The sequence below is a fragment of the Crocuta crocuta genome, unplaced genomic scaffold (genome assembly GCF_008692635.1).
Source record: "Crocuta crocuta isolate KB4526 unplaced genomic scaffold, BGI_CrCroc_1.0 scaffold275, whole genome shotgun sequence".
NCBI lineage: Eukaryota > Metazoa > Chordata > Mammalia > Carnivora > Hyaenidae > Crocuta > Crocuta crocuta.
In genome coordinates, this window is record NW_027530497.1 from 1,576,355 (window position 1) to 1,604,077 (window position 27,723).

A 27,723-nucleotide genomic window follows, 5' to 3' on the forward strand; every position below is an offset into this window, starting at 1 on the left:
ATGGAAAACTATCTAATCCAAGGTGGCCTCATTATGGAGTGTAGAAGCCATGGCAATGTGAATGCCAGAAGGTGGAGGGAGAATACATATACACTTTGGGAAATGCACAAGGCTGCCGTTCATGCCTATAGCTAATTTTCCAGTCTTTGTAAGTGGGATCTATCCAGCTTTGAATGAAAAAGCATATGTACCCAAAGCTAGAAAATATTTTTGAGCATAGAGCCTAGATAAGACCCTCTTTTGATATACAGATCCTATAACCCATAACATCACATATTCTTGAATGCCATTATATTTAAAGTTTTTCTGTTATAATATGGGTCCATCTTGGAACTAAACCAAGGATTTATCTGCTATAGAATACAGTGGACCACACTAGGCCTCAAGTCGTGGAGCTCAAGAGTGTCATCCTAATGAAAATTGCTCTAATCCAAGTGTACAGTTGCATGCACAGTGCATATTCTTAGGAATATTACCAGTCCAAAAGCATTTGTACCTGTGATGAAACAGGATGTCATCAATATCCAGTTCATTGATGTGGCCATTTAATGAACATGTGTAATATGGTGGCTATTGTGTCAAGCATCTAAGCAGGAGGCTTGAAGAAAAGAGATACCTGGGTGGCTCAGTTAAACATCTGATTCATGATTTCGGCTCAGGTCATGATCTCACATTTCAAGAGACTGAGCCCAGCGTTGGGCTCTGCACTGACAGAGCTTGCTTGGGACTCTCTCTCTCCCTTTCTCTCTGCCCCTCCCCTGCTTGTGTTCTCTCTCTCTCTCAAAATAAATAAATAAACTTAAAAAGAAAAGGATGTACTCTGACTTGCAACTCCCTTGTCTTGGAATGTATTCCTCATGGTAATTTGGAAATATTAGTATTTAGCACCATTCTGATTTTCATGGTCTCACCAATTAAACAGCAAGTCCTTGAAATGGTACCATAGGTCTGTGATTGCTTGAGACCCTTAGCAGGGTAAGAGATTGGGAATTAGCAGCTAATCTGTGAGGCCAGTGATGTGGCCAAAGCCCAAAGCACAAAGTGAGTATTTCTCTTTTTCCAGGTTAGTAGTTTTCTAACTTGACGACATTAGATTTTTAAAATCCTAATGCTCAGACTATACCCTAGACTGACACAATCGGAATCTCTGGGAGTGGGAAGGAGTCATCAGTAATTTTAAAATCTCCCCTGGTGATTCCAGTGGGTAGCCAAGTTTAAGAACCAGTGTCTGGCCAGTACTGCTCAAGCTTTAATATTCATACACATTACCTGGGGGTTTTGTTAGAGTGGAGATTCTACTTAAGCACAAATAAGGCTTGAGAGTGCATTTCTTAAAGCTCCCAGGTGCTGCTGCTCCTATTGGTCCGTAACTCACTGGATTAACGAGGTACCAGAAGCTCTGAGTAGGATACCAAGATTTCCACTGGGGGTAGTGTCAAGATGAGGTAATAGTGGATGCTGGGGACTGTGCCTCTCCATGTCTGTTCTAGCCTCTTCTAGTGTGCCTTCCTGCAGTGCAGAGGCAAGAAACCAGAAATTTCCTTTCCCATTGCATCTAGGGCTCTGAATCTGATTCCTATCCCACCAGTTGTAAACACTCAGTTGATATTTGAATTCAGAACTAAGTGAGGCAGGTCAAAGAATAAGAGGCCCCCATGTTGCCCTGTGGGTTGTAGCAAAAGTTCTAGAGCTGGAGTGGGGGGGGGCACCTCCTCATGCAGCAGAGCCCCTGGTAGACCATTTCCTCGGTACGGACTTGGGGGTTGTTCCTGAATGCTCAGCCTTCTGGATTCTGTGTCTTCAAGCCTTCCCACAGTGCTGTAAATTTTAAATCTAGATTTTAGATCTATCTTGAATTAGATCCTTTCTGCATAAGCTAGGTAGCAGGAGTTCCGTTCTTTGAAACTAAACCTTGGCCAATACACCAAGTGTTTAGAATAAGAGAAAGCCAATAACTTTTAATGGACCAAGAGTAACATCTGTAATACTGAAGAAGGAGGAGGAGGGGGAGGTGGTGGAGGAGGAGAGGGAGGAGGAGGGGGAGGAAGAGGAGGAGGGGGAGGAAGAGGAGGAGGAGGAGAAAAAAGGAGAAGGGGAAGGAGGAGAAAAGGGAGAAAATACAAGAAGCTGGGGCCCAAACAGATGCAGCTTATAAGGAGACAAATGGTAGAGCCCAAAAATTCTCATGGACATGCTTGATGGCATCCAGGGTTCTTTTAAGGACACGGAACTCTCTTATATGTGAAAGTCTCCCATGTTTTGTTTTATTTAGCTTTGTTTTCTACTAGTCAAAGCCAAAGACCTTTGAACTGGCATCCAACCCCTAAGAACTACTAGAATTATCAAATGCTTATTTGGAGGATTTTGAAAGAATGCCTTTCTAGAAGGGTGAGAGGTCAGAGCTGACCCTGAAGGAAGAGTTGAGGGGTTAAGAAAGGGACGCTCCCTTGTTTTCCTAAGATCCCAACTGAATGGGAGTTTCCCGAGTTTGGGGTAAAGTTGTACCTGGTGGCCAAGCTACCTTCTCCTTTGTAGCATGTTGCATCCCAAACTTAAGAACCAAGAAATCACTGCAAGGTGCCTGAAAACCCACACAATCACTAAGCCTTTGGCTGTAGGCTGAATAAATAGTGTCATACACTGATATATGACAGTCTCATAAATGTAGAAATGACACAATTATTAAAATACAACTACATTTAAAATCATCAGAAAATTTACAGTAGATATTTTTAAAGTTTATTTATTTATCTTGAGAGAGAGAGAGTGCGTGCGCGTGCACATGGGGGAGGGGCAGAAAGAGAGGGAGGGAGAGAGTCCTAAGCAGGCTCTGCACGGTCAGTGTGCAGAGCCCAATACAGGGCTCCAACTCACAAACTTGTGAGATCATGACCTGAGCTGAAATTAAGAGTCGGATGCTTAACCCACTGAGCCACACAGGCACCCCTACAGTAGATTTTTAATTATGAGCTTTGTTCAGTCAACAAATAGTAGAAAAACAACTACTAGCGAGTAGAGGTCCACAAGATGTTTCCTTACATAAGTAAAAAAACAAAAAGAGAGAGAGGGAGCACTCATACTCAAAGATTGGGTGTCCTTTTTTTTTTTTTTTTTNGATTGGGTGTCCTTGCCCCGTCCTTCTTGAAGTAGAGATTGGATGTTCCAGCTGCGATACAGGTATAATAGGAAGAGTTTGTTCACAGCTGGGCAAGCAGAGGAAAAAGTCCAGAGGGTCTGAACAAAGGGCAATAGCCCCACCACTCACACTTCACATAGAGACTCTGGGTCTACTGTTCAGCTCAGAGGCCGTGGGTTTTGTTTTAATTACAAAGTCTCCATTCTCCCTTTGATTCAAGGTCATAGTGGGAGAGAAGTCCCACTTGGAAGTAGTCTGTGGTAGCAGCTTAAAAAAAAAAAAAAAAAACAGAAAATTCCAGACCATAGTACAATTATTCACTCATTCAACAGTCTTGACTATCAATTATGTGCCAGGAAAATTACTCGACTCTGAGGGTGTTTGCTACCAGTCCTGTCCTGAGGAAGCTCACAGCTGAGTGAGGGAGACACGCAAATACGTGGGTGACCAAATACAATGGTAAAAGTGGGATGTTTTTAGGGGCACCTGGGTGGCTCATTTGGTTAAACATCTGACTTTGGCTCAGGTCACGATCTCACAGTTTGGGAGGTTGAGCCCCGCTTCGGGCTCTGTACTGATAGCTCAGAGTCTGGAGCCTCCTTCAAATTCTGTGTCTCCCCCTTTCTCTGCCCCTCCCATGCTCATGCTCTCTCAATAATAAATTTTTAAAAACATTAAAATTTTTTTTTAAAAAAGTGGGGTGTTTTCAGTCAGGACCATGCTGAAAGTGATGGTGGCCTATGAATACAGAGAGAGAGTCAGTCATCTGTCCTTCATTTTATCCAGACTCCACCTCAGACTTTACCAAAGAGTAAGCAAGGGGAAGCTTATCTTTATAGACACCTGTCTGTTCCCCCAGAGCCTGAATGAAATGACTGTACCCCCCAGCCCTCAAGGCTGGAGGACAGAACAACGTAGGCTGACAACGCCTTGTGATTAGCTCAGATGAAATTTGGGTTCCCCTCCCCATGCTCACCTCCACCCCCTCCCCCACTGCTGCCATTCTCAGGTGGCCCCGTTCTCAGGTGGCCCCATTCTCCAGCATGGTCACTAGCGCAGCTATGAGTCATTATCACGGGACGTCTGTCTCTGCTCCCACCCTGGTCCTGCCAGATCAAACACACTGGCCACGGAGGCAATTAGCCATGGAGCCCTGAGCCTTGTTTACCTTGAGAACTTGGCACACTCCCAGCAGCATATCCATTATTGATCTATAGGCTGTGTACCAGGCAACTCACTGGACTCCATGCCCTGGCCCAGCTTCCTCTGTCCCATTGCCCCTCTTTGTTTCCGGCATTGCCCACCCAGGTGACGGCCTTTGCGACCCAGGTGGTCGACGTTGGCGCGATGCCCCTCACTTCTTTCAAGTCCTGATTTGGTGGCTGCTCTGAACCACACTGGACCAAATGCTCTTCACAACAGAACGCAGAGCTGTGTGTCTCACATGCTCCTTGGCCCCAGAGGGGTGGTATTGCTGAACACTGACCATGTGTAGTTGAGTGTTTTCATTAGCACCCGCTGACCCGCCTCTGTCTGCCCCGACTTTCATTCCCAAATCACTGTCCATCTGCCCATGCCCAGTCCAAAGGTGAAATGGGGCTCCCAGAAATGCAGGCAGCAAGACCAATTCAGGAATCTGTTACAGTCCACTCACTCTCTTGCAGCTCTTGCCTTTGCTACCCAAATTCTCAGCACTGCCCTGCGGCCGGGGTTGGGGTGCCTCTAAGCTCCACTGCTCTCTAGAACCTGACCACTCCAATGACTCGGCATGTTGGGGAGGTGCATCTGCCGCGCTGGGGAAGGCAGGTTCTGTGTGCCCACCCTTGTTCATTTCAAGGACTCTAACAGTTGCATCCTGAGATTCTGCAAGAAACTTCCCATGATTTTCTGCTTCGCTCCACATCACATGGGAGACAAGGGGGAAACAGGGGGAATGGGGCAGCAAGTGTGCATTTCAGGACTCAGAACACTGAGAGTGTTCATTGCTTTCATGTTTCTCTTGTTGCTCTACCACATCTCCTCACTCTCCCATCTCTCTCATCAGGGTGAAGTAGTGTGGACAGTAGCGTTCCACATGCTTGGCATCTATATCTGGGGACATCATCCTGGGGCCATACCACAGACTCTTGGTGAGGTCTCAGGCTGGATGACTCAGCTGCTACTTAGCTACAAAGTAGGCTGTGGGAACCCAGGGTGAGATTCTGGTTGAGGGGATGTAGGTGGTGGTCCTCTTTCCTTGGACTATGCTCTGTGCCTCAGATGGCGGTAGGGGGATTCTTCCCAGTCCAACACGGTGAGTTTGATTCAAACTGAATGGTGTCTCCACCATTTCTGTGCCAGCTCCCTCACTGCCCAGTCTTCCCACAGTAGCTAGAGAGATCTTCTTAACAACGCAAACTGGGTCATGTCCACCCCCCACCCTCACCCCCACCCCTGCATTAAGACTCTCCAGTGGTTTCACTTTATCAAGAACAAAACCGAGATTCCTTCCCAAGGCCCAGGAGACCATGCCTGAACTGGTCCCTGCCTACCTTGACAAACTCACCTCTTCTTCCACTCCCTTTTCACTCTGCTCCAGCCACACTGAGAGGATTTTGCTTTTCACCAACACCTGTGTTGGGGACTCGGCAATTAGGGACTTGGCCCTTTGTCTGTCATGCTTTTCCCCAGAATGTTAGATAGCCGCCTCCTTGTCTTCATTTGGGGCTCAGCTCAATGCCACGTCCTCTGAGTGACCTACTTCTGACCTTACCGCACTTTCCTAGGCTTTGCTGTCTCAGATTTGCTTGTGGACACTGTTTCAGATTCCAAGTGTAGCCAAGGCCTACCCAACAGCTAGAGGTGGTGCCCTGGTTGGCAGGCCACCTTGTAGGACTTTACATAGGAGGATTTAATAGAAAAACACCTTGTGGTGAGCATGCACACACAACCTACAAGCAAATGTGCCACATAGCATGAACACTTAACATGGCTCTGGTCCCCAGCCCTTTACTCATATCTGTCATAGGAGCCTGGGTAAATATTTGCTATATTGTTGAACCAAGTTTAATTGAGTACATTATTGGACAACATTCAAAACCCCAGGGCCAAAAAAATCTGGGGAAATTGGGCTGTTCCAGAAATTCTTCACAGCAGGAAACAGAGAAAGACTTCATAACCTAAATATAGCTGGTTACCATTGTCTCCAGTGACCAAACAGATCCTGCAATAGAGAGGATGGTCTGCCACCTGGTGGTAACTTTTAACATCGCTCCCCAGTAAACCACAATGAATTCCTGCATTGGCTCAAAGTATCGCAGAAGGTGAGAGCTGGGAGAGTCCCTAGGTTATGACTATTATTTCTAACCACTAAAATAGAAAAACCTGACAAAGAATTTAAAACTTTTTAAAATTTCGGTATAGCTGGCATACAATGTTACCATAGTTTCAGGTGTACAACATTCTGATTCAACTTCTATGTACATTATGCTATGCTCACCATCTACTGTACAACGCTATTACAATATCATTGACTAAATTCCCTATGCTGTGCCTTTTATTTTTATGCCTTATCCATCCCAGAATTAGAAGCCTGTGTCTCCCACTCCCCTTCACCTATTTGCCCATCTTTTTACACCCCCCCCAAATATTTTTAAGTGATTTGTGAATTCCTTTATAATGGGGCATGCCATAGCAGGATAGGGAAAGAAGGAAAACAAAAGTCTTTGGAATATGTATGTGAACTAGACACTCTACATAGATTGCTTCTCTTCACAACAACCTTGTAATATGGATAGTCTTGTATCTGTTTTACAGATCATGAAACGGATACTCAGAGAATTCAAGACGTTTCTCTGAGATTAAACAAGAAAACAAAGGGCACAGCCCAATTCTTTCTGGCTCCAAAGCATGAATTCAGGCTTTCCTATTGCATTTTCCCAAACATTTAACAGATGACCTTTTAAAAAATTAACTTCATTGCTGTGTAGTTCACATACAATGTAATTGTATGTTTTAACATTTTATGTTGAAATATTTACACGTTTACAGGGAGTTGCAAACATTTTGCATCTTCTATAACTACAGGAAAATTTCAAACCTGGAACATTGATATCAGTACAGTGTTTGTGTATGTTGTTTTATCATTCGTGTAAATTCACGTAACCGCTCAAGAGACCAGCACCACAAAGGCCCCCTTTATAGTCACACGGTTCTGTGCTAGTCTCAGTCTATCGACGGTGATGCCATCGGCTAGAAATGCCTGTACTGCCTGTACTGTGAGCCCCCGCAGACATTCCCCCTTTTGGAGCCAATGGCATGGCTGGACTGGCCCTTGTGGTTTTTATTATGATCATTAGACACACCTCATCAACAATCATTAGAGAACTTTGAAAAAACAAAGTTTGTTACTCACAAGTCCTGGAGGGTACCCTGCTTGTCCGGGGCCACACAGTGCGGTTGTGGGTAGAGAGAAACAGCATGGACCTGGGGCTCTGCCTCTATTGGGGTTGAGGGTGGGGGTCCTGGGGTCTCAGTTTCACCCTTTGAGGGAATGGAAACACGGGAGGGAAAAGCAGGGCCACTCAGATGGTCAGTTATCCAGGGCAACCAGGGCCTTCTAAAAGGGGCACCTCATGGGTGGGGCAGTTTGGTTTTTTATCTAGTTGTGGACTTGGCAATGTGTTTATTGGAAATGGAAAGGGCTTAATGGCAGGCACTTACATACAATTAAAAAAAAAAGGTGATGGTTAGGCATTGACACTACACAAAGTCACACCTCTCTTGTCCGCCATTCCTAAAGCCTAGCACCATTAACCTATTCTATAATGTCATTTGACAATATTATTTAATTGGAACCAGACAGTATGGGTCCTTTTGAGATTGACTTTCCTTCACTCGGCATACAACTCTGAGGTCTATCCATGCTGTCATGTGTATCAATAGTTTGTTCTTACGTGTTGCTGAGTCTAGTGCCATGGAATGGATGTGCCACAGTTTGTTTCACCATCCACTCACTGAAGGCATTTTAGTTGCTTCCAGCTTTTCTTATTAGACATAAAGCTTTTGTTGGGCACCAGCGTGGCTCAGTAGGTTAAGCATCTGACTTTGGCCCAGGTTATGATCTCATGGTTCATGAGTTCGAGCCTTGCATCAGCATCTCTGCTGTCAGCATAGAGCCTGCTTTGGATCTTCTGTCTCCCTCTCTCTCTGCTCCAATCCTGCTGCTTCTCTCTCTCTCTCTTCCTCTCTCTCTCTCTCTCTCTCNATCATGGTTCATGAGTTCGAGCCTTGCATCAGCATCTCTGCTGTCAACATAGAGCCTGCTTTGGATCTTCTGTCTCCCTCTCTCTCTCTCTCTCCCTCCCTTTCTCTCTCTCTCTTTCACACACGCACACACACACACACACACATACACAAAAACATTAAAAAACAGAGAACATGTTTGTGAACATTTATGCATAGGTTTTTGTGTGGACACGTTTCCGTTTTTCTGGACTAAATGCCTAGGAATGCAACTGCCAGGTCATATTATAGTTGCATGGTTAGGGTTTTTGAAGATTTTTAAAAAATGTTTATTTATTTATTTTGAGAGAGAGAGTGTGTGTGTACATGAATGGGGAAGGGGCAGAGAGAGGGAGAAGGAGATCCCAAGCAGGCTCTGTGCTGTCAGTGCAGAAACTAATGCAGGGTTCAATCTCAAGAACCATGAGATCATGACCCGAGCCAAAAATCAAGAGTTGGACACTTAACTGACTGAGCCACCCAGGCTCCCCTCAGGTTTAGTTTGTTAACGAAAGCAGTTTGGCAAACCCCTTTCTGGAGTCATGTACTATTTTATCTTTCTACCAGCAGTGTAACAGAGATCCACTTTATCCACATCCTTGCCAACATTTGATATTGTCACCCATTTTTATTTTGGCCATTTTTATAGATGTAATGTGATAACTCTATGGGGTCTTAATTTGCATTTTCCTGATGGCTAGTGATGTTGAAAATCTTTTTGTGTATTTATTTGTCTTCAGTATATCCTCTTCAGTCAAATGAATTTTCATGTGTTTTTTTTTCAAATTCTAATTGGATTGTTTAGTTTTTTTCTTCTCTCTCTCTCTATAATTTTTTAAATATGTATTTATCTTTGAGAGAGAGAGAGAGTGCGCACACAAGCAGGGAAGGGGCATAGAGAGAGGGAGACACAGAATGTGAAGCAGGCCCCAGGCTCCAAGCTGTCAGTACAGAGCCTCACATGGGCCTTGAACTCACGAACCGTAAGATCATGACCTGAGCTGAAGTCAGACACTTAACCGACTGAGCCACCCAGGTGCCCCCCCTTTTTCTTACTGTTAAATTTTGAGCATTATTGCATTCTTTTTTAATCCTAGATATGTGTCTTTTTTCAGACTGGTGGTTTGCAAATATTTTCTCCTAGCCTATAGCTTGTCTTTCCATCCTTTTCATCATTAACAGTATCCTTCACAGAGCAAAAGTTTCTAATTCTGATGGAGATCTATGTATCGATTTTTCTTTTATAGATTATATTTCTGGTATCATGTTTAAGAACTCTTCACCAAGTCCTCGGTCCTGAAAGCGTTCTCCTATGTAGTTGTGGTATTGTGATATAATAGGAAATATATTTTGGTCTTTATCCATTGGCACACAACTCCTAAAACCCTTGTAATTTCCTAAGTGATAAGAGCTGTAAGAACATCCTTTGTCATAGTATTTAACTTTTGTTCCCACCTCCTGAGATAGCTAGAGATCATAAAGGTGAAAGGAATGTCTTGTGTTATTCATTACAATCCCTTTTCATCCACACCTGAGGTCAGGTTAATGTAGTGACTTAGGCAGGGTTGGGGAGAAGCTGGTTGCTGGGGGAACCAATCTTGTGATTAGAGAGTTGGAACTTTCAGCACCACTCCCACCTCAGGGAAGGGGAGAGGGGCTGGAGACTGTTTAATCACCAACGGCTAGTGATTTAAGGAATCATGCCTATGCAATGAAGCCTCCATAAAAATCCCTAAAATAAGGGGTTTGGAGGGCTTCTAGGCCGGTCAACAATTGCACCTGCTGGGAAAGTAGTGCCCCTGGAGAGGGCACGGAAGCTCAGAGCCCTTTCCCACATTCCTGGCCCTATGCATCTCTTCCATCTGGCTGTTCCTAAATTGTATCCTTTTATAAGAAACTGATAATCTAGTTAGTAAACTGTTATCGTGAGTTCTGCGAGCTATTCTAACATATTATTGAACCCAAAGAGGTGGTTGTGGGAACCTCCAATTTATAGCCAATTAGTAAGAAGCCTAGGTGATAACCTGGGACTTGTGATTGGCCTTGAAGTGGGGGCTGTCTTTTTTTATGTAATTTTTTTAAATTAAAGTTTATTTATTTATTTTGAGAGAAAAAGAGAGGGCACGGGGGTAGGGGCAGAGAGAGAGGGAGAGAGAAAATCTCAAGCAGGCTCTGTGGCACTGTCAGCGTAGAGCCTGATGTAGGGCTTGATCCCATGAACTGTGAGATCATGACTTGAGCTGAAACCATGAGTCAAATGTTTGACCAACTGAGCCACCCAGCTGCCCTGGAAGTGGGGGCTGTCTTGTGGACTGAGCCCTTCACTTGTAGGGTCTGCATTTACTCCATATAGGTTGTGTGAGAACCGAATCAAATTATAGGACACCCAGCTGGTATCTGCATAGAATCAGAGAACCTGTTGGGATAGGAAAACACCCACACATCTGGTTTCAAAAGTAAAGTATTGAGAGTGGCAGTTAGAGCAGAGAGGAGAAAGAAGTTTTCCTTTTTAGGGGTCTTTTAAACAATTGTAGTTGTATAGTTTACATTTAAATCTATGAGCAGTCATGAATTAATTTTTTGTATAAAGTGTGAGGGTTAGATTGAGGGTTTTGTTTTTGTTTTTGTCTTTCTGTTGTTGTTGTTTGTTTTGCTTAGAGTTATTTGTTGTAGGCTGAATAGTGATGTCCAAAACCTAATATCTAGAACTTATGAATGTTACCTTATATAGAAAGAGGTATTTTGCAGCTGTGATTAAGTTAAGGTTCTTGAGAAGAGGTGATTATCCTGGATTATCCATGTAGGCCAGGTGTATCCACAAGGTTTCTACAAAAGGGAAGCAGGAGATGAGAATGAGCAGTAGGAGATGTGACCATGGATCAAGATCTTGGAGGGTTCTTGGGTGGCTCAGTTAGTTAAGTATCCAATTTTGGCTTGGGTCATGATCTCATGGTTCATGAGTTTGAGCCCTGCAATGGACTGTCTGCTATCAGCACAGATCCTGGAGCCCACCTCAGATCCTCTGTCCTTTACCCCACTCACACACACACTCTCTCTCAAAAATAAGTAAACATTAAAAAAAAAAAAAAAAAGATGACGGAATGATGTAGGAAGGAGCCACAAGCCAAGAAACGCAGACAGTCTTTACCAGTGAGTACAAAGACAGAACTAAAAATTAGTTCTTCTAACTCAATTCCTTTTCTTTCCATTACATCATATAGTTCTACATGCTGTTATATGTTAATTGTATATGTTATATACGTTAAATCGTATTTTGATAAACTGTAAGCAATTATACAATTTCTTGGTTGAATAAAATTTTAACATGTTCATTTTGTCCATTCATCATCCATCCATTCATCCATTCACCCCACCAATAACCATACACTGAATGTCTACCTTGTGCCAGCAAAGAGCCCTGAGGATATGGACATAAGAAGAGCAAGCTCCAGGCTCTGAATCAAGGAGCCTGACCTCTAAGTGGGCAAAAAGGGCATAGGCACATACTGTGTTTCAGTGTGAAAAGTAGTGGTATGGTAAGTTTATTCAGTAAGCAAGGCCTGAGCTGGGCCTCAGAGGATGAGTAGGAGTTAGTCAGATGACAGTGCAGGCTGGGGGGATGGCAAGGTTGTGGAGAGGACACTCTAGGCGGAAGCATCAGGTCTTCCAGAAGCATGATGGCCTGACAGACCGTGGTGCACTGGGGAAACTCTGTTGGCTGGCTACGATGGGTGGTTGGTCTCTGAGGATGCTAGTGAGGGAGGACAGTGCTGACAGAAAAGGCAGGGGTCAGCTCGGGATAGCCCCTACGCACCTTGTGAGGAAGTTTGGAACTTAACCTGAGCACCATGAGGGGCCATTGTAAGAGTTAAGCAGGGATAACATGATCAGATTTGGTTTTTTAAAAATTGCTCTGACAGTTGTGGAAGGGAGTTGAGACTGGGGAAAGGGACAGGAGTTATGAAGCTGCTGTGGTGATCTAGAATTGATTGACAAGTGCCTGAACTGGGGAGGGCCATTGAACATAAAGACAGGGTCTGGGCAGACAGTTACAAGGGAGGCAGGACATGTAGGTAGAAAGTGGTTAATCGGATATAGTGAAAGAGGAACCTGTTCCTAAAACCCTGGCTTGGAATTTGTTTATTCTTCATTACAATGGTTCTTGTTTGTTTGTTTGTTGCCTAAATGTATCATCTGCAGGGAAATAGAGACATCTCCAATGATCTGGTGTTGGTTATGATAGTACTTAACTAGGATAGCATTGTAAATCAACTTTCCCTTGCTTTGCGTCAAATATCTAGAATGAAAATTACCTACAAAAAGATTTTAATTCCAGCTATATTTTTCCTTTACCACGTTGCTCATTCACAGACCATGCCCCTGACATTAGCAGAGGGTGGCTGTGTAAAGAGTAGCTGCCAACTCATTTTAACATTGTATTGGTTGTTTAATGTATTTATAACCCCACCTGTTTCCAGAAGGAGTTCGGAACAGTCTGCTTTGAACCACAAACTAATACAATAAGGGTGAACACAATAGGAAAAGATTGATAGAATTGGTGCTCCAATGCACAAGTGGCCATCTGTTATTTTCAACTTGCCAGCATCCATTTCTTTCTCCCATCCAGTAACAGTGCCCTAATTTTTATTCCACCCCTCCTTTCCACAGTCCTTAGGCCAAGGTGACTCTAGCTTCTAAAGAATTTGAGGCTCAAACTAAACAAAACCCACGCCACCTCCCACCTCCACCCCTGTTGACTGAGTGGGCATATTCCCTACATTGGTCTAATTAAAGTAAAGCTGAGGGCTTTTGCTCAGAGGATAGGAATGTCTGGAGATACCGTTGGTCACAACTGCAAGGTGTGGGAGTGCTACTGACCTCTAGTGAACAAAGACCAGGGATGCTACAGTTCCTTAAAACAATTGTGTGGTTCAAAATATCCACAGTGCTGAGTCTGAGAAATCCTGTGCCAATTCCCTGTAGCTTTAGAGAGAGAGCATCCGTAGGAGCCTTAATTTTAGCATTGTAGGGAAAATTTTGTGCTTCGGTGGAAAACTCTGCATTGTCTAGAGGGTAGAGGACACTCCTCCAGGTTATCTGATTCTATGAAAGCTACGTGGAAGGTCTGTAAGCTGTAGATAACCAACAGCAATACACAATTCTTCCCATAGGGAGTCTGCTCGTCTATAGCCATCCTTCTCTTTGGCCATGGAAAGTCTGTCTAGCAGAGGTTCAATTGACGACCCTGTCCCACTGTGGAATAGGTTGTTTTGCCCCCACCGGGGTGTTCATTTCAACATCCAACTCCATATAAATCTGTGATTTTTTTTTTTTTTTTTTTACTTTAAACTCGTTGTAACGCCTCACTCGTTTCCCTCACTCATGAATTACCTGGAACAGGAAACAATGTATTCATTTTTAGCCTGTGTATGAGTGCTGCTTTACCTATTTTTGTAGACTTCTCTTTTAATAGCATCATCTGCCTTTGAGGCGCTAAGGGAATGGGGTCGCTTCCGTTGGAAGATGCTCTGGGTCTCAGCAATGGAGGCAGGAACCTGAACTTGCATGTGAGCTTCAGAACAACAGGTGTTTGTGTGGCCCATTGCTGTAGTCCTGGTGGCTAGAGCAGCACCTGGCATGCACTAGATGCTCCATAAGTATTTGTTGAATGAATATATGAGACAACGGAATGGACACCTTCTGCTTAGGCTGAGTAAATGGAGAAAGGAAAGGGAAAGGGAAGACGTGTTCTCTGTGGGAACAAAGAAAGGCAGATTTCTTTAAGGAGAGGGAAAAATTGGTAATTTGTGTTCAAAGTTGTAGGGTGTTAGCAAATTGTGTGTGGGGGGCCTTACATCGCTGGCAGCTATCTTATTTGGTGCATATTGCATGATTCAGTCGAGGCAGTTGAGCATAATTTGAAAGAACAATGGTGACTTCTCTCCCTTGTGGATAGTGTGGCTTTGAGATAAATGTATTTCTTTCAAAGACTTCTGGTGTAAAAGTCAAAGCATTCATAAAATACAGAAGGTGCAGTACTGCCTGTATTTTGGTCTCAGGTGAATATATAAGGGGAGAATACAAGGTAATCTTAAACATACTGGATGAATAGGAAGTGTGCAAAATGTAGGAAAAACTTATTTAATCCACCAGCTGTGTTTCATTACTGAAAGGTAGAAGGTTTGAACTCCTGAAAAGCCTGATCATAGCTCTTGTTATCTAATAGCAGGAACTTTTCATGTTAACCAGGAGGAGTACACAAAGATTCTTGGGACCTGAGCTCTAAGGGAATTTGTTACAAATAGTTCTGGAACATGCAAAAATTAATCTAGACACAGACCTTATACCCTTCATAAAAATTAACTCAAAATGGACTGCAGACCTAAATATACAATGCAAAACTATGAAACTAGGAGAGGGAAGACATAGGAGAAAATCCAGAGGACTGTGGGCTTGGCAATGATTCTTTAAATGCAACACCAAGAGCACAAGACATGGAAGAAAGAATTGATAAACTGGATTTCATTAAAATTAAAATGTTCTGCTCTGTGAAAGACACTGTAAGAGAATTAGGAGACAAGCTACAGACTGGGAAAAAATATTTGCAAAAGACATCAGATAAAGGACTGCTGTATATACATACACAGAGCTCCTAAAACTCAACAGTAAGAACACAAACAATATGATTTAAAAATGGGTTGGGGTGTCTGCCTGGGTGGCTCAATCGGTTAAGTGTCCAACTTCCACCCAGGTCTTGATCCCGTGCGTCGTGGGTGCAAGCCCCGCGTTGGGCTCTGTGCTGACAGCTCAGAGCCTGGAGCCTGCTTCGGATTCTGTGTCTCCCTTTTTCTCTGTCCCTCCCCTCCTTGCACTCTGTCTCTCTGTCTCCCAAAAGTAAATAAACATTAAAAAATGGGCCAGCTGCCTTAACACACACCTCACCCAAGAAGAAATAGAGATGGCAAATAAGCATATGAAAAGATATGCCACGTCATAGGTCAACAGGGAAATGCAAACTCAAATAACCATGAGATACCACTACACACCAGTTAGGATGGTCTAAATCCAGAATGCTGGCGAGGGTGAGGGGCAACAGAAAGAATCATTCATTGTTGATGGAAATGCAAAATGGCACAGCCACCTTGTTTTATGTTTATTTATTTATTTTAAATTTCAATTTTACTTAGTTAACATGCAAAATGGTACACCCACTTTGGAAGGCAGTTTGGCAGTTTCCTATAAAATGAAACCTCCCCTTAACCATATGACCCAGCAATTGTGCTCCTTGCTGTACCCAAATGAGCTGAACACTTATGTCCACACGGAGATCTGCACATGGCTTATGGCAGTTTTACTCATAATTGACAAAACCTGGAGGTAACTAAGATGTCCTTCAGTAGGTGAATGGATAAATAAACCGTGGTACATTCAGACAATGGAATATTATTCAGTGTTAAAAATAAGTGAGCTATCAAACCATGAAGAGACATGGAGAAAACTTAAATGCATACTATTAAGTGAAAGAAGCCAATCTGAAAAGGCTACATAGTATACGATTCCAACTCTATGGCATTCTGAAAAAGGCAAAACTATGGAGACAATAAAAGATCAGTGGTTTCCAGGGATCAAGGGGGAGGGAGAGATGAACAGGCAGAGCACAGAGGGTTTTGAGGGCAGTGAAACTACTCAGTACGATATTTCAGCGGTGGGTACATGTTCTTGTACATTTGTCCAAATCCATAGACTGTCCAACACCAAGGGTGACCCATAATGCAAGCTGTGAACACTGAGTGATGCGTCAATGTAGGTTCATCAACTGTAATAAATATATCGCTCTGGTGGGGGACATTGATAATGGGGTAAAGCTATGCATGTGTGGGGCAGACGGTATATATGGAGTCTCTGTACCTTCTGTCCAATTTTTGCTATGAATGTAAAACTGCTTTAAAAAGTAAAGTCTATGGGCATCTGGGTAGCTCAGTCAGCTAAACATCTGACTCTTGGTTTTGGCTCAGGTCATGATCTCATGGTTTATGAGTTCAAGCCCTGAATTGAGCCCTGCACTGACAGTGCAGAGTTGGCTTGGGATTCTCTCTCTCCCCTTCTCTCTCTTTCTGCCCCTCTGGTGCGCTCTCTAAATAAATAAATAAATAAATAAATAAATAAATAAATAAATAAATAAATAGTAAAGTCTATTAAAATATTAAACTCCAAACATCTGAGTCCTAAACCCAATAAATATTTAGGTTATAATCTAGAAAAAATCGAAGCCTGGGAGATCCTGGACTTAACCAACTTTAACCAACTTAAGAAAAACATGCTGATGGGGGCGACTGAGTGGCTCAGTTGGTTAAGCATCTGATGCTTGGTTTTGGCTCAAGTCATGATCCCACGGTTTGTGTGTTTGAGCCCCAGATTCTTGATCTCTGCTTGTGCTATCTCAAAGTATATAAACTTAAAAAATAAAAAAAAAAAGTACTCATTTCCTACAGCTTCTTTTCCTACTAATAGAACTTTATGTCAGGCCACTAAAATGGTATTCAGGTTGTATCCTGCTTTTCCCATGGGATCGGGGTGGGGGAACAAATGTAGCTGACCTCAGGTCTGTTCCTCTCCTGCTTGCACCCTACGCCGGTGTGGTGACACCAGGCTCAGAAGCCTCTACCTGAAGGCCCTCTCCTCTAAGCTGTGGCTGAGCCCGGAGTCAGGGAAATCGGCAAGGAAACAGTTGCTGTATAAGACATCAGGAATGCCATGCAGAGCATCCAATGCCTGCAGTGTGCTTCTTACACAGCCAACAGCTCCTGAGAGGCAGGAAAAACATTTGAAATGGAGTTATTTTGGTCTGCTGTTTTATCATTGTTTCCTGTAAAACTATTTCTTAAGCTCTTAAAACTGCCTGTAACCTAATCAAAGAGGGAAATTATTCTGTGCCATATCTGAGGTGGAGTGGGGGTGAGGGTGGAGAGTTGGTGGGATGAGGGGAAGGAGGAGCCAAGGGTTGATGCCCTATATTCATTCAAACAGAAGACACATTTTCTTTTTTTTTTTTTTTAAATTTTTTTTATGTTTTATTTATTTCTAGGAGAGAGAGAGAGAGACAACGTGAGCAGGGAAGAGGGAAGAGGTCAGAGAGAGAGGGAGTCACAGACTGAAACAGGCTCCAGGCTCTGAGCTGACAATCAGCACAGAGCCCGACGCGGGGCTCGAACCCACGAACCGCGAGATCATGACCCAAGCGAAAGTCGGACGCTTAACCGACTAAGCCACCCAGGCGCCCCGGAAGACACATTTTCTGTTTCTGTTCTTGAAGGGGAAAATACAGGCAATAAAGAAAGAGATTACTTAACAAGATGATGTTAGAGCAGAATAGGAAGATATGATGGGTATGGGGTGGGGGTTGGGAGACTGAGGATTGGGGCAGGGGTACTTTATTAAGTGAGCAGGAAAGACCACTGAGCAGGCAGACACCTGAATGAGGTGAGGGTGCTAGTGGTGTGAGGGTCCCTGGCTAAAGGTACGGTCAGTCTTAGAAGGGGCCCCTCTGCCTTATCTGGAGAAATTGATATACTGAGGTGGCAGAACAGGTTATTTTCTTTCTTTCTTGCCTCCTTTTTGAAGTGAGACACAAATCCACTCCTTCTGTGTGGCTGGGTGCCTAGTAAATCAGACTGATGCTGCTCAAGGCTTCACAGAGACAAATTCTCGTGAGACAAATGAAATAACATATATGGGATCCTGAGCTAAGGAATAGGATAAGTGACGTAGGCCTCGAAGGGGAGAAGGGCAACTCACAGGGCAATAAGAGAGATGTTTGGTAATTAGACGTTTGCCCTGCTATGCACGTGTCAGGTAACATTTATCATTGGTAATAACTCTAGAAAAGACACCCAATTTAGATACTTCTAGGCAGTTAAGGAGGGGCAAAAGTTTCTCTTGAGTTCTTCAGGGTCTGGATTGCTTTTAGTTCAAAATAATCCACGTGACAAAGTGGCACATTTTGGGGACACCTGTTCTGAATCCTTTCGTAAGTCATCAGCAAGGATTGCCAAGTCTCTGCCCGCATACTTGTATGTGCGGGGCCAGGCTCCATCCTGAAAGAAAGCCATCCAAAGCTGTCTGGTGCAAAACAACCTCTAAGGTTGGGAGTTCTAAACTTGTAGTCCTGGGCCTTCAGCTCTAATGATAAGATCTCAGCGTGTAACAGCACTCTAACCGTCTTAAGGGTTAACTTGCTTCAAGCTTATGCATTCTTTGCTTGCTGACCTAAGTCCCTTGGTCTACAGCAGAACCAGCCTACTTTGAGATTTTCAGGCCTTGAGAAACGAAGGCCCAAGCTTTCTCAGAAGATAAGGCCTTACTACACTCAGAAACAGCCGCCACTAACGCCAGCAAGTCTGTTTAGGGTCATGTCCACATACGACTAGCTGCCTGGGCACCTGCTTCTCTGCACGTAGCCCTCCTCCCTTTTCCAATGCCTTCGCCTTTAAAACCCTCTGGCTTTGCCTGATCGGGGACGATGAGTCTTTGAGAAGTTAGTCTACCATCTTCTCAGGTTGCCGGCTTCCTGAATAAAAAAATAGCCTTTTGTTTCCCCCACTGTTACTTGTCTCTCGAATATTGATTTTCCAGCAGGGAGTAGCTGAACCTGGGTTCAGAACCTGTTCTCTGTCCAATAACAAGCCCGCGCAAACCGCTTGTATATTTCCCCAGGGAGTGTCTAGAGCAGTCGCTGTCAAAACGGGGTGATGTCTCCAGAACAGCGACTGGCCTAAGGACTCTACGGCCACATTCCCACCTCTGGGAAAACCGACGAGGTCAGCTCTACCACCCCTTCGCGGTTGTGAGGGCAGAAAGAAAAACCCTCCGAGCCCACCCAAGCGCGGCATAAACGCGTCTCGGCTGGGTGTTAACGCCTAGGTTCAGGCTTTGGCTGCTCAGGCCGCACGCGCCTGCGCGTCGAAGCTCGTCGCGGGCTATTGCGCGCCAGTCGCGCAGCACTGTGGGGCTGGTAGTTCCAATTGGTGCGTGGTTTAGGGCTGCCAAAGCCACAGAACTACACTTCCCAGTAAGGACCCCGGCAGCAGCCGGCGCGCGCGGCGTGCGTTAGCGACCACACTTCCGGACGAGCCGGGGGGCGGGACCGTGGCGGCGGCTGGAGCTGGGCGTCGGGATGCAGCGCCCCGGGCCCTTCAGCACCCTCTACGGGCGGGTCTTGGCCCCGCTGCCCGGGCGGGCCGGGGGCGCGGCCTCAGGCGGAGGCGGGAACAGCTGGGGTGTCCTGGGTTCCCACGTGCAGCCTCCCGGACGCGCGCAGTCCGGGACCCGCGCCGGCGTCGGCAGTACAGGTACCCACGGCGGGGACGCCAACAGCGCCTGCCCGGCCCCCTCCACGATGTCCAAGGCCGAGGAGGCCAAGAAGCTAGCGGGCCGCGCGGCCGTTGAGAACCACGTGAGGGTGAGCAGCTCCGGGCGTGGGGCTCCCGTGCTCGGCGTGACGGGCTCGTGTTGCGCGCTCTGGGCGGGGGCTGCGTGAGAGGGGCGAGGGTGCACGCTTTATCCGGGTTTAGATCCCCCCCTCCTTTGCCTTGCTCCTTAAAGGTCTTTTAGATGTGGGATCAGTTGGGGACGAGTTTCCTAAAAGTTGAGCTTTCTAAAAAGACTCCTTCCGTGTCCGGCCGGGTAACAGTTTGCATAGTGGAGTCTGGTGGTGTCTGATGTGTTTGGAGTGGGGCTGGAAAGTACGTGCCGTGCGGCTTCCTTATCAACAAATGGCAAATGGAGTTCTGAGGCTGCCAAGAGATCTTCGTTTCTCTTGTGTTGGGAAGCCCGGGGAGAGCCTGTTTGCAAATTGCGTTGAAATTTCACGTCCAAGGAGGTTCGTAGCTTGGCGCGCGCTAGGTCCTGAGTGTACTCGCTAGTGAGAGATACCGGAAGACTCATTCAGGCTTTAAACCTCCTTGCCTTTCACAGGGCAGGGTGGGCGCTTGGATTTTGGAGGGAGCTGTTCTTTAAGGTGGGGCGCAGAGATGTCTAGGCGTTACCGGTGAGGTCGTGTGGCCCCACTTGTTAAGTGGCGGGTGTGGTGCTGTTATAGTGAAGTCTTTTGAGTGGATTTGCTGTCATCAGTCAAGTTAATTGTCTTAATTGTGGTACTTTACGAGCGAAGTGGAGTATCTCTGCCCTTTGGGGGAGTTTCCTGGGCTTTGTTGGGCTTTTTGTCTCTCTCTTCTATTTTCTTAGAAAGTGGTATCCGGGTCTCTTTCTCCTTTAATGATAGTTCTTTACATTTGTTAACGCTTTAAGAGATACTTTCCATAGGTAGATGATGTTTGATCCTCACACCACTTGACTAAGTCGGAGGAGGGACCAGTGTGGTAACCTGTTTCTACAGAACCGGCTTGTTCTGTAGAGGAATGGCCAAGGATCCTTGGGGATCCAAACTGAGTGACTCCTGTTCCAGTGCCCTTCTACCAGTTCTGCAGCCGCTCTGTTCTGGTGTATTTTGTTCCAGGACTGGTTAGCAGTGGAGTTTTCTATGGGAATCCTCAGAGATAATGCAAAATGTGCAGTCTGGCTCTGCTTTTGGGATTCAGTGCCTCAGCGGAAAAATTGGGACAGTAAGCTGAAATTTCAAAATGCCTGTATAAAGTGAATAATTAATAGACAGGTAAATGAAATCTGTAAATATCTTAGTTTTCCTATGAACTTAGTTACATTAATACTTGCTGACATCAGTATTCTCGACTTCAGTTAAATGTATTTGCTTACATAAAAATCTGTGAGCCCCCATCTCGGGCTAGAGCTACAAACCACTGGATTCCAGCCACATTATTCTGTGAAATTACCAGGTGGTCATGGGGAGATCTTCATTGGCACTTTCAGGGCACCTCACCCCAATCTCAGGGGCACCCGCTTTGCCTATGAAGCTGCTTCCTGAGATGCTAACATTACCTGAATTTTGTATTTTCTGCTTTTCAACGTTGATTTGTCCATTTCATTTGTTTGCCAGATATTTGAGTGCCTAGTATGTGTCAGGCAGTTGGTGTGGTGGTGGCCAGAAACGTGGCTTCAGGGAGAAGGAAAATCATGTCCTGGATACTTGGCAAACAGGAGAGTTCAAACCTACACATTTACAGAACATAGTCATGTGCCTAATCGTCAAGGCTTAGCTAGCTGCCCTCTCCAGGGTGGGTATCCTTTGCCCCCATCTAAGCCATGTTTTCTTCTAGTGCCTCGTGTCTTGAAATTGTTCACTCGTGTCAGTTTGTCGATGTGGTCATGTGCCAAGTCCTGTTCCTTCCACCTTTGGATGTTGTTACAGCTGACCCTTCTCCCTGACCTGTCACCTTTCCCAGTTTAAGCTCTTCCCATGGCCAGAGGATAGCAGTTGCCCTTATCTTGTCCCTTCTGCCAATCTGTCGAGTGATGCATTATCTTCTGAAGCTCTCATCTGCTCTTGTCACAGGGACCCCTCAGGGGGCGTCATTTTAATGTCCACGTAACATATCTGAAGTATCTATTGTGAGCCAGGTACTGGGCCAGCTGGAGAGAATATGCAGATGAGAGGCTGTGGTTCTTTTCCTGAAGCCCACAGTCTTGTTTCCTTCTATAATCCTTTGTCCTCCATGTACCAGAACGTTGGAAAAGTCAGACTACTGGCATACAGTGTGTTTTAACATCACTACACTCTACCCTAGAATGCTCGCTCTTGTCCTCTGACCTTGCCTGTTAAAATCATATTATGTCCTTCAGGGTTTGGTTCAAAGACCATTTCCTCTTTTCAGTTTTTTCTTAGCCTCCTAACTTTGGGGGAGACCTTTTCGGTTTTGTAGTGCTTTATACCTCTTATGTGCTTTATGGTGTCTTCCGTTCTAGTCATCTGTATGTTTCTCTCTCCTGTCTTCCTAAGGAGTAAGCTCTTAGTGGATAGTTAACCTCATCTTCTCTCAGTGTCAGTTGCAGTTGGGCCTGCCTGGTAAATATTTGCTGAGTTGGTGGAATGTGGACACAAATATGGATTGTGGGGTTATTGGTGGCCCTTTGCTTAGTTAGAATCTCTGGAGTGTAGGCTTCGCAGTTGCCCAGCCCATTGGGGTTCCATTGTGGTGACTACTTCCACATCTGGATGGATGGAGAACTTGTAGAGTTCTCAACTGAACCCTTCTGGTAGCCACCCTGACCTCAGCTCTGCCTGTTTCTGGGAGTTTAGCCACCCAGGACCATGCAGGGCTGTGTTCTCCTGAAGGGCTATAGCTCCCTTTGTTTTCTTGGAGCCTGGCTTTGTTTTTTGACTGGCTTAGCCTGAAGTTGGTGAGCAGTAGCTCCAGTTGGTCAGCGAAACTATTTCCAAGTTACCCTACTGGACGTAGTGAAGTTCCAGTGTTGCAAGTATGGCATGTGGTTTAGTATTGTCCAGCAGAAGGGGCCTGTTCCTCCTGCAGAGCTTGCTTGGTGGCTGTCTGCCGTTGCGCCACCTCATAGGCAGCCTTTGGCTATCTCTGTTTCGCTTTGGCTAGGACGCTGATTTCTGGGCCAGTCATTTGATTCCATGGTAGGAGAACCACGTGGTTGAAGAGCTTACGCCTGGCAGGCCCCTGTAATTCCTGGCCTCCTCCACAGAGGGAAGGAGAGCCTTGCATAGAGCTTGCCTGACTCACCAAAGTTCGTCTGTGTGCCACCTGGCTGCAGGGAGCTTGTGAGTGACATCAGTGTATGGTAACGAGGATTACTGTATAGCTAAGTGCTGTCAGCTTCAGGTTAAGTGTGAGAGTTAGGTCGAGCCTACATAGGCATTAGTATATTAAGTAATTTTCTCATTCTTGAATATATTCAGCTATTTTTTTTTTTTTTTTTAGTTTATTTATTTTGAGAAAGGTAGGTAGAGACAATCCCAAGCAGGCTCCGTGCTGTCAGCAGCATAGAGTCCGACACAGAACTTGATTTCATTGATTGTGAGATCATGACTTGGGTGGAAATGAAGAGCCAGTTAAGTAACTGGCTGAGCCACCCAGGCACACCCAGACATTCAGCTGTTTTGAATGTTTTTGTGTTGTGACATACCATTCACTTGTCTTAAAGACCTTACTGTTGACATTTGTGCAGGTAGTTAAATAACTACTGGATGCATTACCTTCATGAGGGCATCACTGAAGATGGAATTCTTACCTGGGACAAGCTCTCTTCTGAGGGCTCTGTGGTGTATTTGGTGATTTGGGAACTGTGAGCTAGTCAAAGTGATTTCCATCAGGTAGCAAACAGAGGCTAGTGGGTAAAGCCATCTGTAGGTAGAGGCCCAACTGGAAGTGCTTTAGTGGCTGGAGTATTAACATTTGATTTCTTTTTTGTAGCTCTCTCCACTGGCTGGTCATTCTTTCTAACTAATCCTTTACAGTTTGAGATGTGGTCTTGCTTTGAGAAGGACCACATCAGATATGGGCCCAGGGGCTGGCATTGGGTATTTGTCCTGTGGGGAGTGAGCGGTGTTGGCTCTGGCTCTCAGTTTGTCCTGAGTTGCCCCCAGGATTTTTCTTGTCTCCTATGAAGTAATAAAAAACAGAATTCAACAGTAAATCTTAAAGAACTATTGGCTTTATTCAGTGATTCATGAATCAGGTAGCATCCGACCTAGCACATAGAAAGGAACTCCAAAGAGCTTTGCAAAATGAAAGACTTTTCTAGTCAGAAAGGACAGGACCTAGGAAGTCATACTAGGCATAAAAGCAGGTTGTTTATTGTAAGGTCACTTTGCTATAGGGGATGGCAGAGGTCTCTTAGGCACGTTACCTAGCTAGTGCTGATCAGACGGTTCCCGATTGACTAGCTTAAGATTCCATTTCTGGGAGAGCCAAAACTGTAATTAAGTCAAGTCTTGGTATGGTGACCTGCAGTTTAGCATAAGTGACTCCATTTTGGGCCTTTTTTTTTTTTTCTTTTTTTTTTTTTTTACACTCCCTACTTCCTATCAGGCAAAAGATTTAACTTACTTAAAATGTTCAGTTTAAGCTGGCTTTACAAAAATGTTCTGCAGGTGAGTACTAAAAGGTTCCTGGCTAGCCCCCAGGGGCAGTCAGAAAGGAAAAGCTGTACAAAAAACACAAAGCCTAGGTTCACCCTAAGAGTGAAAAGCAGAGTTATCTAGCTTCAGTGACTTTTCGGGGACTGATCACAGGCAACTTCAGGTTGGTGGCATCACAGGAAATCTTCAGGGGGGGTATCAAGCCCACCATCTAGAGCCTCCCTGAAGTCAGCAGAAGGGGTAGAGTCCAAAGTAACCATTAGGGTGATGCAGGCTGGCCTGGTCTGGGGAACTAGAGAGGGTCCCTCAGGACTAGCCAACAGGATCCTTGGCTTCACACAGGATCAAAATCAAATTCAGGCTGGTAGGAAGTGGGAGCAGAGTTTATTGAATAGTGTGAGTGATAGGTTATAGCAGAATCTGAATGTGTGGGAGACCCAGGAAGGAAAGAAGAGACTCATCTTTGCTTGGGGGCCAGGTTTTTTGTTCTTTTTTTTTTGAGGACAGTGGCCTGCGGTATGTGCCTCTCAAACATCTAGTAACTGGTCAAAACAGGGATGAGTGTGGGGTGCTTCGGTGCCTCTGTGGCTCAGTTAGGTGAACATCAGACTCTTGATTTTGGCTTCCAGGGTTGTGGGATCAAGCCACGTGTTTGGCTCTGTGTTGAGCGTAGAGCCGGCTTGAGATTCTCTCTCTGCCTCTCCCCTACTTGGCTCACTCTTTCAAAAAATTAAAAATAAATATTTTTTAAAAAAAGGATGAGTGCTCAGGTGTCCTCTATAAGTCACTTATGCCTATGCCCTGAAGCTAGGAGTCTCAGAAAACCAAAACCATCACAGTAGTGATGACCCCACCCCATCACTACTTAGATATTATCTATTGTGCTAGAAGACTAAAGATACCATGAACTCCCTGACCTTTACAAGGAGGACATACTTTTAGCCATACCATAAGGCATGTCTAGGGTGGGGGTGCAAGTCCTAGTGATGAGGTTGAAGTGGTGGGGCTGAGGGTCCAGAGCCAATGGCCAAGAAAGAATTCTTGAGATGTCTTTGGTGCCAAGATGACTTTGTTAAAGCTTGGGGACTGGACCAGTGGGCCAGACGAGCTGCTCTGGGGTTCTGACTGATTATATACCTGGGAGTTGGGGGAGGGGTAGTGTGTAAAGGCAGTGGGAAGTTCCCAAACTTTCATATGCTAAAGAAGACTCCCAAGATACTGGAAGCCTTGCTATTGTTGAACTAAAGCTATTTTTTTCTAGCAAAACATTAACATTAAGACAGTGAGGAGTTTCCAGAGGAATGTTTTACTCTGCCTATCTCAAGTGTTAGTCAGTGGGATGCAGGTTATAAGGAAATTTAATTTTATCTACATTTTCTTCTTGCCATTGTTCCCCACATCATTATGGAGGAGGAGGGTTATGTTAGGGTTCTTGGAAATGGAGTGTGTAGGTTTCTGGAGATTGCCTTTTTTTCTTGTAAATCATTAAAACAGATAGTTGCAAACTGATGGAGACTCCTGTCCTCTGTGACTGTGATCTCTCTCAGTTTGTGTTTCCCTTTCCTTTGTGCTTGGGCAGTCTGGAGCGCCTGAGGAGCGTCACAATGTCCCACTGGGGGACAGGGGTTTCGGGGGGTTAGCTTGTGCTTTGCCCTCAGCTTGCCTTTGGCTCCCTCATCACTAGCAAGAATAGAAGCAGGAAAAGGAGCAAAAAAGCACGTTTTATTTTTTGTTTTGTTTTTTTTTTAATAGGGTCTCTTCAGTTACCCTGTCTGAAGGGGATGGCGCATGTTCTGAAATAGCAAACCACGTCAGCATCTGTCCAGTTGATGCCAGAAGGTCCCTATTTTGCAAAAGACTGCCTCAGAATATGGGAAGAGGGTGAAGCTTAGTTAGGATTATGAGAAAGAGTCTTCTCCTGCAGTAGGGACAGTGGGTAGGAGCGCTTGTGAGTACAAAGGACAAGAAGAGGCCTGACTGAGCCTGCAGTCCGAAGAAAGGGGGAGGATCCCTTGAGCAGATGAGGGGCTGCATAGGGGCCCAGCCAACTTCAGTTAGACCACAAACAGCAAAACAGGTCAGAATACTACAATTAGGAAATAATGTGGAGCTCAGTTCCTAAGCAACTTCCTGCCAGTCTAAGGCAAAACAGCTAGAAACCAAAGCAAAACTACCATCTATCAATAAGCACTTACCAAGAATGTTTAGAATGTTTATTAAATGTTAATATCAGTCAAATCTCACAATAATCCCTTGTGACCTCAAGACTAATTATCCCCACTTTAGGGAAGAATTCAACACCATAAGGCAAAATTTAAGAAAATGAGCAAAAGAGAGGCACCTGAGTGGCTCAGTTGGTTAAGTGTCTGACTTCGGCTCAGGTCATGATCTCACGGTTCGTGGGTTTGAGCCCCGCTTCGGGCTCTGTGCTGACACCTGTCTCTGAGCCTGGAGCCTGCTGCTGCTTCTTTTTTTTTTTTTTAAACAAATAGTTTATTGTCACGTTGGTTTCCATATAACACCCCGTGCTCATCCCTACAAGTGCCCTCCTCCTTGCACATCTCCCCCCTCCCCTCCCCTCCCACACCCATCAGTCCTCAGTTTGTTCTCAGTATTCAAGAGTCTTTCATGGTTTGCCTCTCTTCCTCTCCCACACTATTTCCCCCCTTCTTCTCCCCCTTGGTCCTCCGTTAAGTTCCTCCTAATCCTCCTATACGTGCAATCATATGGTATTTGTCTTTCTCTGCCTGACTTATTTCGCTCAGCATAACACCCTCAAGGTCCATCCGTGTTGCTGCACATGGCCAGATTTCATTGTTTCTCATTGCCATGTAGTATTCCATCGTATAGATAAACCACATCTTCTTGATCCATTCGTCTGTTGATGGACACTTAGGCTCTTTCCATGTTTTAGCTATTGTTGAGGTACTGCTATGAACATTGGTGTCCATGTGCCCCTATGCATCAGCACTCCTGTATCCTTTGGGTAAATTCCTAGCAGTGCTATTATTGCTGGGTCATAGGGGAGTTCTCCTGTTAATTTTTTGAGTTACCTCCACACTGTTCTCCAGGGCAGCTGCACCAGTTTGCATTCCCATCAACAGTTTAAGAGGGTGCCCGTTTCTCCACATCCTCGCCAGCATCTAGAGTCTCCTGATTTGTTCATTTTAGCCACTCTGACCGGTGTGAGGCAGTATCTCAGTGTGGTTTTGATTTGTATTTCCCTGAGACTGAGAGATGTTGAGCATCGTTTCGTGTGTCGGTTGGCCATCTGGATGTTCTCTTCAGAGAAGTGCCTGTTCATCTC

General features: G+C 45.0%; 1 protein-coding gene across 1 annotated transcript in view; it reads left to right on the forward strand.

Moving 5' to 3' along the window:
• The first annotated feature begins 19,534 nt into the window (after nt 1–19,534).
• RPIA (ribose 5-phosphate isomerase A) overlaps nt 19,535–27,723 on the forward strand; it is a 37,500-nt gene continuing 29,311 nt past the window's right edge. Inside the window, exon 1 of the mRNA XM_077766693.1 lies at nt 19,535–19,856. Within this exon, the coding sequence (XP_077622819.1) occupies nt 19,572–19,856 (285 nt within the window). The 5' untranslated portion in view covers nt 19,535–19,571. The remainder of the gene's footprint in view (nt 19,857–27,723) is intronic.